Source organism: Thalassophryne amazonica, chromosome 3 (assembly GCF_902500255.1).
Source record: "Thalassophryne amazonica chromosome 3, fThaAma1.1, whole genome shotgun sequence".
NCBI classification, from domain to species: Eukaryota; Metazoa; Chordata; class Actinopteri; order Batrachoidiformes; family Batrachoididae; genus Thalassophryne; species Thalassophryne amazonica.
This window is the reverse complement of record NC_047105.1, coordinates 49,573,545-49,589,430: the sequence shown is the minus strand read 5'-3', so window position 1 is coordinate 49,589,430 and position 15,886 is coordinate 49,573,545. Positions and strand designations below refer to the sequence as shown.

The following is a 15,886-nucleotide window of genomic DNA, read 5'->3' as shown; positions in this document are numbered from 1 at the left end:
GTTTCTGATTTAACTGCCATTCACCTCCTCGCCTAGTAGGCTGCAGATACTCACGCACGCAGGAGGTTCGATCATCATCTAGGCGGAAGCCCCGATGGCACAAACACTGGAAAGAACCAGCGTTGTTCTGGCATGTGTGATCGCAGCCGCCGTTATCTGCCAGACACTCGTCTACATCTGAACAAGGCAGATTTTATTCAGTACAAACATACAGTTTATTCAGGTTAGACATCAAATTAAAGCCAAGACTGTGTACACCATCGCATCAAAAGAGACAACAGACCCAAATAATGAATCAGCACTTTTTTCTTTCAGCATCCTGCCCTCTGCTGGAAGCTCCAGTTTACTACATGGCTTCCAGCACAGACGCAACTGAAAGGAGCCAGAAAGCTCAACTCTTTACCCAATCACAGCGCTGCCATCAGGACGAGGTCTTGGAAAATAAAGCAATGCTGAGTTATGGTTTGGTGTATAAAGAAAATGAATACTGATAGAATAACTCCATTAATGTCAATTCTGTCATTTGTGCAAAGTTAAGATATAACATATATCTTTTAATGTTGAATAATGCACTAATTCTGAAGTTTTGTAACAAACACAGACAGATGGCATTCTGGGCAAAATGTGCCTCCGCTACACTGATTGGATGATTCATTCTATGTAAACCAACACGTTAATGTGAGGTGTGTCGTGTGTTGGTGTTTACAGATAAATGTGCTTTTGTAAAATATGCCATTTTTTATTTGTAAAAAAAAAAGGCATTTTCAAAAAAAAAAAAAGCCAAGTTGTAATTAGATAACCGTCTGATATAACTGTCAAAATAAATAGAACACTGCCATGATCTACTGGTGCCAGTGCGAGTTTTGGCCCTTTTTCAGCTGATTTTTCATTCGTGCAAGAATTTTTTAAATCGCACCGAGTTTCAGGTTAATCGCGCTTCCTGCATCGTTTAGTATATACATGGAGTAACGAGCTGCGTTTAACATCTCATGACCACCTCCTGATCGCCAATCGTATGGTCAGATGAAAATCAAACCTGATATATTCTGGTGGGCCGTCGTGAGGGTATTCCGCTGCTGAAGCACTACAAGCATCCAAAAAAAAAGCTTCTGTTTACGTTTTGCTTCAGGAAACACGAGTCCGACGTGTGGTTTTTGAACGTACAATGTGTGTGAGAACATAAATCGGGCGCTCTGAACTTTTACACCGTGCGGTTCTCTGGTACAGTGTGCGCCCAGCTTCAGTCTGAATACTGCCATGAACACTACTGGCCAGTAGATGGCAGTAGAAGCCTTGAAAACTTGCAAACACAAAATTCCAGATAATCTGTGTTGCTACTTGCTATGTTTAAGATGCGTGAAATTTAATCAAAGCAAACACAATGACAACGTCTATAAACCCAGAGAATATATTCACGAGAGTTTTAGGCACTAGAGTTTAAAGCTGTTGTCCTGATCAGATCCTGATCAGAGTGTCTCAAATACATTCTCCTATCGTGAACGTACTGAAATTACCCTATCACCCATAATGCACCTGGACACAGCATGCCCACACTAAAACCATAAAAATTAGCGTATTACTTTAAAACTAAAACATATATCTGATATTTCCACTTTATAAAACTTCAGAAGTGACGTTAATTTAAATAACTTGTCCGAAATAAGTTTGGTTAAAATTTGAACCATAAGTTAAAAATGTATGCCTCTGGATGACTTGGGTGATACTGGCCGCATATCAGTATGGGGTTAAAAGAAATTAGTTTTTTTTGTGATCACTTCACCTTTGCCTGCAGAGGATAGAGCGGTTTCTTCTAGAAGCAGCTCTCCTGTGTTTGTAGAGGGTAGAACTACACATCTGTTCACCTTTATTTACCATGTTAACTGTCTAAAAATTATCAGACAAAAATTTATCGGAAGATAATTAGTCCGATAATGGTTTTCAAAGTTATCTGAAACAATAATCCGATAATGAAAACTTTATCTTCGATAATTATCGGTTATTGGATTATCAAAAGTATGCCCACCACTGAAAGTAATACAGGTGAAACCACAGGTTTACATACACCTGGGCTTCACACATTTCATGTCATGAGTTTTTTGTTAAAAATTGATTAAGAGACATTCATTTATCATCTCATTTTCTATATCAGTTTTTCAGTGGGTCAAAGGTTTGTTTCTTGTTGATCATTCATCACATTTTAATTGCTAAACTTGAACACTCTGGATATCCTTCCACAAATATCTCACAATATTCTGGAATGTTGGCCCATTCTTTGGTGGCTTAAGTAACAACTCCAATACTAATTTTGTTGTCAGCAAGCTACAGTGTCACAGCTTTGGAGGTATATTTGAGAAGGTTGTCCTGTCGGAAGGTCCAGTTGTGACCAAACTTCGAGTTTCTGACTGATTTCTTGATGTCGCTTACTCACTCGTCTTCAACCACTTATCTGGGATCGGGTCGTGGGGGCAACAGCTCCAGCAGGGGACCCCAAACTTCCCTTTCCCTGGACACATTGACCACCTCTGTCTGGGGGATACCAAGGCCTTTCCAGGTGGAAATACAATCTCTCCACCTAGTCCTGGGTGGTCTCCTCCTAAATGGACATGTCTAAAACACCTCCCTAGGGAGGCGCCCAGGGGGCATCCACCTCAGCTGGCTCCATTCTATGCAATAGAGCAGCAGCTCAACTCCGAGCTCTTCACGGATGACCGACCTTCTCACTTGTGAACAAAACCCCAAGGTACTTGAACTTCTTCACTTGGGGCAAGACCTCGTTCCCTACCCAGAGTAGGCAATCCGTTGGTGTCCTGCTGAGAATCATGGCCTCAAATTTAGAGGTGCTGATCCTCATCCCAGCCGCTTCACACTTGGCTGTGAACTGTCCCAATGAGTGTTGGAGGCCATTTCTTGGGGTGTTGTTTAAGAATCTAATGTTCCGTCTCCATGATGTCATATTATGTATGGTACGCACCTTTCCATTAAAACATTCCCACAATTTAATGCATGCTGCCTTCACATGTTGACTACAGAAAAACCATCGTCCCTCTGAAATTAGTGTCATCTGCAGTCGAGAGTAGTTGTTGACATGATGCAGTAATTTTCTCTGTTAATTTGCTTAATTGCAGAGCAGAGCTTTAGCATTTTGTACAAAGTTATGTTAAAACAGGAATCTGTGGCTCAGATGGTTGCTTAAAACTTTTCTCTTAAAGGTGAATGATGGCACATTTCTTGCTGATGATTCCATCATTTCCTTGGTTGCTTCTGCTGAACTTTTCATACCAAAGTTCATTTTTGTCTGGATGTTAATTTGATCGTCCTTCCTCAATGATTGATTTAAAGTCTATAGTAAGTCCCTTCGGCTGCTCCCTTGTTTGCACTCAGGATCGCCACAGCAAATCCAAGGTGGATCTGCATGCTGAATTGGCACAGGTTTTACGCCGGATGCCCTTCCTGACGCAACTCCACATTACATGGAGAAATGTGACATAGGTGGGATTTGAACCCGGAACCTTCTGCACTGAAACCAAGCACATTAACCACTTGGCCACCACCCCTGCTATTGATATAAAGTCTATAATGTTCCAAAAAAAACATACGCTCTTGACAAGTTGTATCTTTTGGAGATTTCTCTTGAAGAGCACCATGACCAATTTTTTAACAGATATCTTGACTTAATAACTTTGTTTTCCGCATGTTCTTAAATACAAGAAGACACTGGTTCTACAAGTCAGCCATTAAGTACAGCTGCAGGTGCCCCAGTTAACCCATATTTGTGCCCATTAGCCAAACATAAAGTTTTAATTGTAATTTTATTTGTGGAATTTGTCAAACTGGTTAAACAGGCCACTCTGTGTATGAGGTCAACTTGGTGAATATATACATAAATTCTATCTTTTACCAATTATAAAAAAAAATTAAAAAAAACATATTTGGTAACAAGACATTTGTGGGATTGGGGAATTTGATTTTGAAAGTTTTTGGTCTAATTATTTATAATCTTATGGCCTTTGCTGTGTATACCGTGGAGATCGCCATCTACCTGTGGTTTAGGGTATAACTTACCATCACAGCTGCACCCGTCAGCATTGAGCCTGTACCCCGCTGAGCAGTAGCACTCATAACCTCCGGGGTAGTTGTTGCAGTTCTGCTCACAGCAGGAGCTTTGCGCGACGCACTCGTCTACGTCTGCCAATGAAAGGAAGACACAAATTATGATCCGACTGCAGGATGAGTTCCCTTTGCTCACTGACTGAATGGTTTTATGAGAGTATGTGAGTCAGTTAACAGCCCAATAAAGTCAAAGTCAGGAAGACAAAACCACAGGATTTATTCTTGTATAAGTAATGTTTGCAGCCATTCTCAAAAAACAGAATGTGAAAATGTCTTTCAGCTTCTGACAAGAAAAAAAGACTAATCATGGCATCAGAGTTTTGTGTCATCATCTCCCAGGAAATACAAAATGTATCAAAAATGTTTTGCTTTGTTATTAGAAAGGTTTTCCTACAAAATGCATTTTGAAAACGTTAAAGTATAGACTCTCAGAAACATCTTAACAAAATGTACTCAGAATGTTGCAGTAAGATGTTTCATGTATGTTTTCCTAAGGTCACAACAGAATGTTTGAGGACAATGTTTGACAGAGCTTTCAAAACAGCCATTTTGTTTTGTATGAGGGAAGAGCAGTATTTGATAAAAATAAAAAAAAAAACCTAAGTAAAAATCAAGTAAAAATTACAAATTTTTTACTTTCCTTATATTTGACCATATTGTCACTGGCATCTAGAAGAGAATAATTTTTTGCACTTTGGAAATGATTGTTCCACCTACACTAAAACCACGTCCCTCAAAACATACTCTCCTTGGTTCAATGATCATCTATGTGGCTTCAAGCATAAGGCCTTAGAGGGTCTCAAATTTCAAATTTAATAATGTCTGTAGCACCAACGCACGATGAGATCGCCTCAAGGTGCTTTACGCAACACATTACCAAAAACAGAGAAAAAAATTGAATAAAAAGTTAAAAACACAATAAAAAGACAAAACATAAAAGAGCACAAGTATGAAAACACATATTAACACAATAAAACTAATGATAAAACAAGGAAAACAAATGGGTTTTCAGTCTTCACATTATCCGACTGCCGTATATGCGTCTGGAGATCATTCCACACAGCTGGGGCACAGTAGGAGAAAGCTCTGTGACCGGCAGACTTTTTATTCACTCTAGGAACACACAAAAGTCCTGCACCCTGCGAGCGCAGGGCCTGAGCTGGTATGTAGGGCTTGACCAGGTCAGCCAGATTGGGAAGTGCAAGTCCATGAACAATTTTAAAAGCCAAAAACAGAACCTTAAAATCTGATCTTGCAGTGACAGGAAGCCAGTGAAGAGATGCCAAATTGGGTGTAATATGGTCAAAGTTACTCTCTCGAGAATGCAAAGTCAGTAAGTAGGGAGGTGCCAGTCCGTGAACAATTTTATAGCCTACTAGCAGAACCTTCAAATCTGATCTCACAGGGAAAGGAAGCCAGTGAAGAGATGCCAACATGGGTGTAATGTGGTCAAACTTTCTGCTTCATGTCAAAAGTCTAGCAGCAGCTTTTGAACCAGTTGAAGACCCCTAATGCTGGATTGCAGCAAACCAGAATATTGCATTGCAATAGTCCAATCTGGAAGGAACAAATGCATGTATCAAAGTCTCAGCATCAGCCATTGACAGGATGGGACGAATCTTCACTATATTTTGCAAATGGAAACAAGCAGTCCTCGTAATGTCTTTAATGTGGAAGTCAAAAGACAACATAGAATCAAATATTACCCCAAGATTCCTCACTCTGCCTGTATGATGTATAACACACAAACCCAAGCTAAGTGCCAGCTGGTCAAATTGATGCCGATGCCTCGCTGGACCAAGAACCATCATTTCAGTCTTATCAGAGTTTAAAAGTAGGAAGTTACTTGACATCCGACTTCTCACTGATGCAAGGCAATTTTCTAAAGATTTTATGTGAGTGAGATTACCAGCAGTTATCGGCATGTACAGTTGAGTATCATCAGCATAGCAATGAAAGGCAATCCCAAAGGGTGCGACATAAAGGAAAAAAAGCAAAATGGATCCCTGTGGATCCCCACATTTCATGTCCCTAAGATCAGAGGTAGTGTTATTGTACAAAACACAGTGAGAACAACTGGACAGATATGATGTCAACCAGGCAAGGGCAGTTCCAGTAATCCCAAAATGATTCTCCAGCCTCTCTAGTAAAACAAGATGGTCCACAGTATCAAACGCCACTCTAGTTCCAAACTAGAAATATTCCACCTCCTGTTCCGAAAGTGACACTAAGGTATCAGGCAGTCTGGCTCCAAGTTCAGTTGTAGTTGAGGTGTTGATGTGTCGCAGTGACAATAAATAAGCTTCTCATCCCAGTGAATAAGGCAAAGACATGGTAAACTTAATAAGTGAGTGAACTGAAACCACTGACGCAAGAGGCATGATGTCAATATTTGTGACGGTGATACGACGAATGAGGACCAAATCACACGTTGTGTGAAGATGACAGTCAGCATTCGGTACAACAGCAATTCAATTGTCTTTGAAAGAAATTCCTTTTGGCAGTCCTTTTGCCAGAAATTTCCTTTTGCCAATCAAGAAAAATTGGCATGGAGAGGGAACTTGTCCTTAAAATGCTTGATTTTGATGAGATTCACTGGCTGCTTTGCCGCACAGAAAGCCAAATGTGCAAGGTTTCAGTACAAGTAGTCTCCTCCTGTCTTTCCCTCTCTATACAAATGGCCTAAAGGTAGTTGTTCATTTTTACAAATCTTTACAAACAGCCTGAAGATACTTGTTTGGCTCTTGCTGATCCTGCAATCTGAACAAATACCACAGGGTCAGAAGAGTTACGTCTGGCTTGGTTTGCATTTCTACCGTCGGCAGAACTCTTTTCCTTGGCAGGTGGAACACTTAATTGACAAGCACGTCATCCAGCACGTGTACACTGCCGCATGGCGTCTCCGCTCCACACTGAGACAAAACTGAGTCATTTAACATTGTTTTATTTTATTTTAGTCTTGGTGGATTATGGGATTCATTTTCATCGCGTGCAGACTGCTGATGAGTCGACTGATGGCTGTGGTAAACGTGGCATGAAAGAATGAAGCGCTGTGACTCTTTCAACATTTAAGCAGTCTAATCGGCCCTCTCGTGCGGCCTGATCTGTCGTCTCCCCCCAGATCGCTTCCCCATGTGATCAGTCAGAGAGGGGGACCGATCAGACCATGACACTGGCATCCTCAGGGTGAGAAACTCAACTGGAGCAGAAAAACAATGAGGGACTTGCTTTAAAACACTCCATTTCCACACAGGACAAAGAACTAAATTATTTTCAGACGTCGTTTTGCAAAATCAGGACGCTTTATATGGATAAGTTTTCATCAGGATGTGGTGATGAATCCGATTGAAACAAACAAGATTATGACTTTATATTTACTCATTGTGTGAATGGTTTTAATATTTATATCACTGTTCACGTGAGGACTGCAGCTTACAGCCAATCATTGGACAGCATTAAGGGCCTCTGCACACATAACACGATTGAAGGAGGAACTGCATGCCATTTGTGAAAAATCAGAGCTGCCTCCCACACCTCGTACACCTGTTGCTACAACTATTTGTGCACAACAGCGGCAAAAGACAGACAGTGCCCTGTGAGAACCCATTCAATTCCTCTTATGGCAGGTGTTGCCCAAATTCCAGGTGACACGCACGAACATCCAACACCGCACACTTGACACTTAGAAAATGTGTGGCCATTCACACTGAGCTAAAAGTGAAATTTGTCTAAGTGCCCCCACGAGTGTACCCTTGCAAAAACCAACTCACGTGTGGCGTATGTGTGTTTCCCTCCCCTCAGTCCCCCCTAACATGTGGTGTGCAGGGGGTGGGGGGGGGCACACTTGCATAAAATGCTTATATGAATGTACAGACATGACCACATAGGGGCCAGACAGCCACTTCTGAGTGCACACAGCACGTGGAGGTGCCTGTTAACTGATCACAGCATGCTGACAGCTGGAAATGACGTGTAACATTACAAACACAGAGACCACTGCCAGGACAGGTATATAAATAATTACAACAATACCTACATACGCAATTACATAACAAATAACTAAAATGAATGACCACATAACAGAAACAGAGTGACACGTTGGCCTGGGTGCTGAACGGACGGGGGGGCGTGGCTGGCTGCCAGCAGCAGCTGCTGTTGAGATCTCTGCTCCTGGACATCCCAGCTGGGGAACACGTACCGTGTTTTGACGGACATGAACTTCTAACTTTCCTCTGTGAGGCGCGTGTCTCTGCCTGCTGTCCTCACGTGGAAATACATAAAACATCTTTCACCTTTGCGCCGAGCTGCAGTGGCCGCACATAGCGCGCCTCGGCAGGCTGCGTGCCGGTCCAACACTTGTGTCCATACATTGTCTAATTTCTCTCTTTTGAAAACATATGTTTATCTCCGTATTGATTTTAAGCATTTCATGTTCCTGTTATGACAGTGATTGTAGTGCAATGTTAAAATTTCCGTCTGTTAATCGGAGCTTTTGTAAATTGCAGGTTTGAATCCCATGAGTGGCATTTTTTTTTTAAAATTTAACCAGGGTTATTTAACTGCAGGGTTCTGTATTGGGTCCCCATTTATTTATTGTTCATATCAACCCAGTGATTTTCACTAATTATACACCAATATCTACTCTATCAGTGTCCGGTGATTGTATTAATTATTTATATACCCGGCTGGACATAATAAGACATAATGATTGTGCACTGCTTCATTCATGTCATTTGACGACTGTCTGTGACCATGGATCATATACAGAGGAACAGACGGTTCATACTTGTATTGTTCGCTTGATAAGAGGGATTCAATCAAATGTGGTGTTTTATGGTGTGTTGTTTTTATTTTTTTTCTTCCACATCAGAGGCGTGATGTGGTGCAACACGCTATAGCTGCTCTCACTGTGTTCATGCAGATGCACAAGCGTGCACGAAACCGTCACCGGTGTGTCATGCACACCTGTGCGACCATGCATCCTTCACGACAGCAGGTGGAATGTTTCGTGGGCTAGAGGTGTAATCTTTCTGTTGTGTGCTGCCATCTAGTGGACGTATTGCTGTCTGAATTAATCAGCTAACAACAAATTCATGATTATCTTGATTAACGTGCCTACTGAATGGGTCACTTTCATCAGTATCAGAAAAATGATCCCCCCCTACCCCAAAGTAAATTTTTCAGGAGCCACCACTGTTGCACATCACTGTTCACTAGGGGGCCATGGGCCATACTTTAGGATTCAATGGATTAGGGAAATCTTAAACAGTATATTCTGTACATATGTGCACCATATTTGCAGGTTTATATTTCATTACAGTCACTTACCAACACATGTTTTCAGGTCTGCATCTAGTCCATAACCATGGTTACAGGAGCAGACGGGACCCCCAGTTGAATGTTGGCAGCGGTGGGAACAGCCACCGTTATTGTTTTCACAGCTGTTCACGATCTCCATCTCGATTCCTGTCACAGGTTCACATTCAGATCAGGTGTTAATAACAGATTTTTTTTTTTTGTAATTAATGAAATGTATAACATAATGATGTGAGCTGTGTGTACAAGTATAACATGATGTGAGCTGTGTGTACAAGTGAACAAGTGTATGCAATTCATTTAGAAAAATATAAGTTATAGCATGACATAGTTTACCAACTAAAAAAAATATCTAGTACTAGTCAAACGTTTGGAGACACTTTCCCAAACTTTTGACTGGCATTGTATTTTTACAGCATAACCCATTAATTAATTTTTTAAAAATTTCTTTTTAGTTTTTAACCTTCCAGTGTCCATCCTGTGTGTATAATTATGTACACTGTTTCAACTCAGAGAAAATCCCTATTTGTTACTTTTAGTTGCATATGATTAAGTTTACACTCTAATGGCCCTGCACTTCTTTTATGGCCGCAATGCAGATGCAGATGCCGTGCATGCGCAACACGTGCGTGATGCATTCATAATACACCCGTAATACTGCCGTGATAATCTCAATGTGTCGGATCAGTTTCCTCACTACATGCGTTATATAACCGTGATTGTTCATCATATATTTGCTATGTATTATTAATATATCCGTAATTCATACTGGGACATTTGTCATTTTTGGCCATTTTTGCTGCAGACGACAACGAACGCCCGCAATTTGTGTACTCAGTTCATGCGCAATTAATCCTCTCCCCAGTGGGACAGGGCCCTAACACTAAGCTTACAGCTCATGAAAGCTACAGCCAACACATTGCTCAAATTGCGTCACATTGCGTCAAGCCACATATGATCCATGTAACGCAACGTTGGTGCATGTCTAGGCATGGGTTTGGTCCAAACCTCCAGCTCTCTCACACTTGGTCCCTTTAAAGTGTGGGTTTTCAATTCACAGCATCCATTCAAGATGTTTTTTAAACGCAGTTCAAAAAAAGACACGCCTGCACAGTCCGGCCGGTGTGCGCCGTGTGCCAGGCTGCTGTTCACCTGTGTTACAGAGTCATTAAATGCACCAGACCAGCTAAGAACCAAACCACAGGCTCCTGGACAGTTGCCTCTGTGCTTGCTCTCGCTGGCTTTATTTTTTCCGTGGCTTATACAGTCATTTTGATACCAGGATCCAACATTTAACTTTGTGTTCATCCGTTTATGTCTGCAAAAATCACTGTTTTGCGTACTCGCATTCTGCGTTCCTCAACAGTCACCTCTGTGCTTCTTCTCCCTGGCTTCACTTCTTCCGCGTCTTTGCTTGTTTTATTTATTCCACGGCTTTAAACACACAGTCATTTTGACACCGTGATCCAACTTCATTCATTTTAAAATCATTCTTTTGCGAGCTGGCGTTCTGCGTGAATGCTCATCTTTAGCATTCACTGAGTCATTGCGTTAGTGCACACACACAACGGAGCTTATCTGATCCATTAACAAGATGTTAAATCTATCATAAACATACTTTTACAGCTGCTTATATAGAAGGAATGAACATCCAACTATTTTACCAAGCTATTACAATAAAAACATTACAAATATTTACCTTTTAAACCGTTCCAAATACGTTCTCCACCTCAGTGCACAACAGAGAGAGAGGAAAAAAGCGTCCGATGAAACAGTCCTCGGTGATTCTAGAAGCGATTAGAGGTGTTTTCAACTGCCAAGCTCTGACAGAAAATGATTAATCCGCTACAAAATAATTATTTTACATACAGCGTCCAGCACACAAAGCAGGTGGAATTGTAGTGTGCAAGAGGGCAGAGCCAAAATAGCCAGTCCAGTGCTTGGATAATGGACTTTTAACAGCCTTGTCCTCACCACAAACATGCCTCTAAAATCCTAATTTGTCTTCACAGTGACCCGTACATAAACTGTTCCGCAATATTGTTGCCAAATTTTGAACTTCTTGAAATTAGCGCCACACTCAGAGATGAGCCTCGTTAGCTGAATATTCTGCCTCTCAGACCTACTATTCTCCTACGATTGTTGAATAACTCCTCTCGTACCAAAAAAAAGAAAAAAGACATGTTGCGTGGCTCATTATTCACTGTTCATTATTTGGTGGGATCAGGACTTAACCAATACCATTCTCTGACGGATCTGATTGATGACTGGTCCAGTAGCAGCCCCAGTTTACATAGCATTCATGAGACACAGTTAATGCACGTGCGTCCGCCACCCTGCCCATTTTAGAGAGAACATGAACATACATACAAGGGGACCTCGCATAAAATGAAAATACAGAACAAAGTGAGAGACAAGCAAGTGACAAAACAGGGTGATAGTAAGACAGAACTAACAGGACAATTTAACAAACATGACCAAGCACAGAGTAAAGATATGTTTATCACAATCGTGTAGGGTGAGCTGTGACTGAGATTAAGTGTTTATGTTTGGGAATGCTGAGGTTTACCAAATATGTTGTGTGTCCGTGTGTCCTTGTGTGGAATTGTGGGAACTGATGTGTATAGAGGGAGACAGAATGTTCAGTAGAGAGTAGGACAGTTAAGCCACCTTGACTCTTGCACAAATTTGATCCCCGCCCTGCCACGCAATTCGTTGCGCCAATGCATCCCACTTTGTCCCGCTTGACGCCACGCTGTATAAAATAATCTTTTCGTAGCCGATGATGCATTTGCTCTCAGAACTTGCCTGATGAAACCATTCTCTCATCAATCCCAGAAAAACAGAGAATCTATCTACAGCTGCGGGTTGTTTTGTGCACGTCGTGTGGTGTAGAACGCATTTGGAATCTTTGTCTCAAAGGTAATTATTGATAATATATGCAGTAATGGATTGGTGAAACAGTTGCATTTTCATTCCTTCTCACAAGTTACATAATGTATCTGTAAAGTTATGTTTATTATAAATGTACATTCATCATAATCTAATTTCACGTTCAGATGCCCTGCGCGTAATGACACGCATTGACATGCAGTGACACACAGTGATTTCGAATAGGTTGCGTAATGTTGACGACTAGTTCACGCAATGCATGCCAGAAATTTTGAACATTTCAAAATTTTCTTTGCGCACTGGCATGCAGCCGCACACAGTTCACGCACAGTTTAAGATAAGATAAGATAAGATAAGATACAACTTTATTGATCTCACAGTGGAGAAATTCACGTGACGTCAGCTCAAGAGTTTACGCCAAGTTTACTCATTGGCACAGAAGATTGCGTGCCAGTGCAGGAATCAAATTTGTGCAAGTGTCAAGTTGCTTTTAGTGATCACGTTTTAAGAAAGGGGAGTGTGAGTTTGCTGACATACACGGTTGAAAGCTATTTTTGGTTGATTTAGAAATGATAAAAATGGGTTCCAGTTTTCTTCAAAGGCTAACCTATGGTTCTTTTTCTAAGCGTTTTTTGTTCTCTCTCACCATTAAAATGTATTCTGAAATTAGGTTGGTGCAGTGAGTGATGTGACAAGAATTGCTTGATTTCCAGTTCTGCAGTAGTATTTTTCTTTGCAACAGTTAGAAAGACAAGTAATGGATTTTTTAAATTTGGATTCAGACAGACACATACACCGATGTCAGGGTGCTGCCATGCAAGGCACTCACTACACACAGGGAGCAACTAGGGGATTAAGGACCTTGCCCAAGGGCCCTTGGTGATTTTCCAGTCAGGTTGGGGTTTGAACCGAGGATCCTCTGGTCTCAACCCCAATACTTAACCACTAGACCATCACCTCCCCACAGGTACTCTAGTGATATGCAGTGGTGGGTACAGCTAACCAAAAAGTTATCTTCCATAACCGTTAATCCATTAACTGAAAAGTTAACTTTTATAAAGCTAAACCGATAAACCCCTAAAAAATTTAGCGGAAGCTACATCTCAAAGCTAAACCGATAACTTTTAGTATTGACTCCAGTACAATGGCAGCTACTGACACAACCACGAGCTGGTGCTTCTGTCTCAAATCAGCTTTCTCTCGGCAAAAGAGACCTGGTGACCAGAGAGAAAGGAAAGGGAGCAAAAAAACAAAACAAAAAAAAAACCCTTTATTTTCACAGACTTGCAGACGTATCACAGGAGTCATGCACAGCTAGACAGTTTTGACTTCTGATTAAAATTTTAAACAAACTAATTCTGTACAAGTTATTGAAATTAAGTCACCTCTGTCATTTCACAAAGTGTCAGCTGGTATTCACACTGCCATAAGACTACCATCTATGGCAGTGTGAATACGAAATACCAAATGCCACACATTTGCTAAAAGTGCTGAATCACTTAACATTTGCATTTTCAGTTTTCAAATTGCCTTTTGTATTTTACAAATGAAAAAATGACATATTTACATATACAGATTTATTTGTAACAACCAACACACACATTACAGTAACTTGTGTGTTGGTTTTTACATATACCGACCAACCACTGATGACAGGAAACTAATTTTCCCATAATGCCTTTCATCATGTGTGTCTGTAAATGCTAAAACCTTCAAAATTAGTGCATTACTTTAAAACTAAAGCATATAGCTGATATTTTCACTTTGTAAAATGACAGACGTGATGTTAATTTCAACAGCTTGCCTGGAATTAGTTTAAAATTTTAACCATAAGTCAAAATTGTCTTGCTGTGCATGACTCCTGTGATATGTCTGCAAGTCTGTATGGCTGTGAAAATAAATTCTGTTTTTTTCTTCTCTCTCTTCCTTTCTATCTAGTAGCCAGCTCTCCTCTGCTGGCAGAGGATCGAGCTCTACCTCTCATAGCTGTCTGCTACAAAACATGTAACAGGGAGGCACTAAAATGTTTGATTTTGGGCTTTACAAATGTTTTTAACTGTTAAGCTTTATTCACTATGCCTGCAAAAATATGTTAGCGGTCTAAAAGTTATCGTAACTAAATTTAGCGGGAGATAATTGGTCTGCTGATGGTTTTCAAAGTTAGCTGAAAAGCTAATCAGCTAACAAAAAAGTTAGATACGCTAATTAGCGGATTAGAAGAACCGTGCCCACCACTGGTGATGGTACTGTGTTGTGTTTATTGCCATGCACTGATTATATTAAAAAGTCTGTAGACATCATCAGTGGTGTGTCTGTTTTTTTACAATGTCTGTCTGATCTGGTGGATGAGTGATGAGGTGACACTCTCTATTCTGGTGACTAGCACTTTGGTGATCATTTTTACACTCAACAAAAATATAAACGCAACACTTTTGGTTTTGCTCCCATTTTGTATGCGATGAACTCAAAGATCTAAAACTTTTTCCACATACACAATATCACCATTTCCCTCAAATATTGTTCACAAACCAGTCTAAATCTGTGTTAGTGAGCACTTCTCCTTTGCTGAGATAATCCATCCCACCTCATAGGTGTGCCAGACCAAGATGCTGATTAGACACCATGATTAGTGCACAGGTGTGCCTTAGACTGGCCACAATAAAAGGCCACTCTGAAAGGTGCAGTTTTGTTTTATTGGGGGGGATACCAGTCAGTATCTGGTGTGACCACCATTTGCCTCATGCAGTGCAACACATCTCCTTCGCATAGAGTTGATCAGGTTGTCAATTGTGGCCTGTGGAATGTTGGTCCACTCCTCTTCAATGGCTGTGCGAAGTTGCTGGATATTGGCAGGAACTGGTACACGCTGTTGTATATGCCGGTCCAGAGCATCCCAAACATGCTCAATGGGTGACATGTCCGGTGAGTATGCCGGCCATGCAAGAACTGGGACATTTTCAGCTTCCAAGAATTGTGTACAGATCCTTGCAACATGGGGCCGTGCATTATCCTGCTGCAACATGAGGTGATGTTCTTGGATGTATGGCACAACAATGGGCCTCAGGATCTCGTCACGGTATCTCTGTGCATTCAAAATGCCATCAATAAAGTGCACCTGTGTTCTTCGTCCATAACAGACGCCTGCCCATACCATAACCCCACTACCACCATGGGCCACTCGATCCACAACATTGACATCAGAAAACCGCTCAGCCACACGATGCCACACACGCTGTCTGCCATCTGCCCTGGCCAGTGTGAACCGGGATTCATCCTTGAAGAGAACACCTCTCCAACGTGCCAAACGCCAGCGAATGTGAGCATTTGCCCACTCAAGTCGGTTACGATGACGAACTGGAGTCAGGTCGAGACCCCGATGAGGACGACGAGCATGCAGATGAGCTTCCCTAAGATGGTTTCTGACAGTTTGTGCAGAAATTCTTTGGTTATGCAAACCGATTGTTTCAGCAGCTGTCCGAGTGGCTGGTCTCAGACGATCTTGGAGGTGAACATGCTGGATGTGGAGGTCCTGGGCTGGTGTGGTTACACGTGGTCTGCGGTTGTGAGG

The 15,886-nt window shown here is 41.4% G+C and overlaps 1 protein-coding gene across 1 annotated transcript in view; it reads right to left on the bottom strand.

Annotated features, from left to right (window-relative positions):
* megf6b (multiple EGF-like-domains 6b) overlaps positions 1 to 15,886 on the bottom strand; it is a 128,638-nt gene that overhangs the window by 53,731 nt on the left and 59,021 nt on the right. Inside the window, exons 7-9 of the mRNA XM_034167563.1 lie at positions 9,439 to 9,576; positions 4,063 to 4,185; positions 55 to 177 (exon numbers count right to left, since the gene is read on the bottom strand). Of these exons, the coding sequence (XP_034023454.1) occupies positions 55 to 177; positions 4,063 to 4,185; positions 9,439 to 9,576 (384 nt within the window). The remainder of the gene's footprint in view (positions 1 to 54; positions 178 to 4,062; positions 4,186 to 9,438; positions 9,577 to 15,886) is intronic.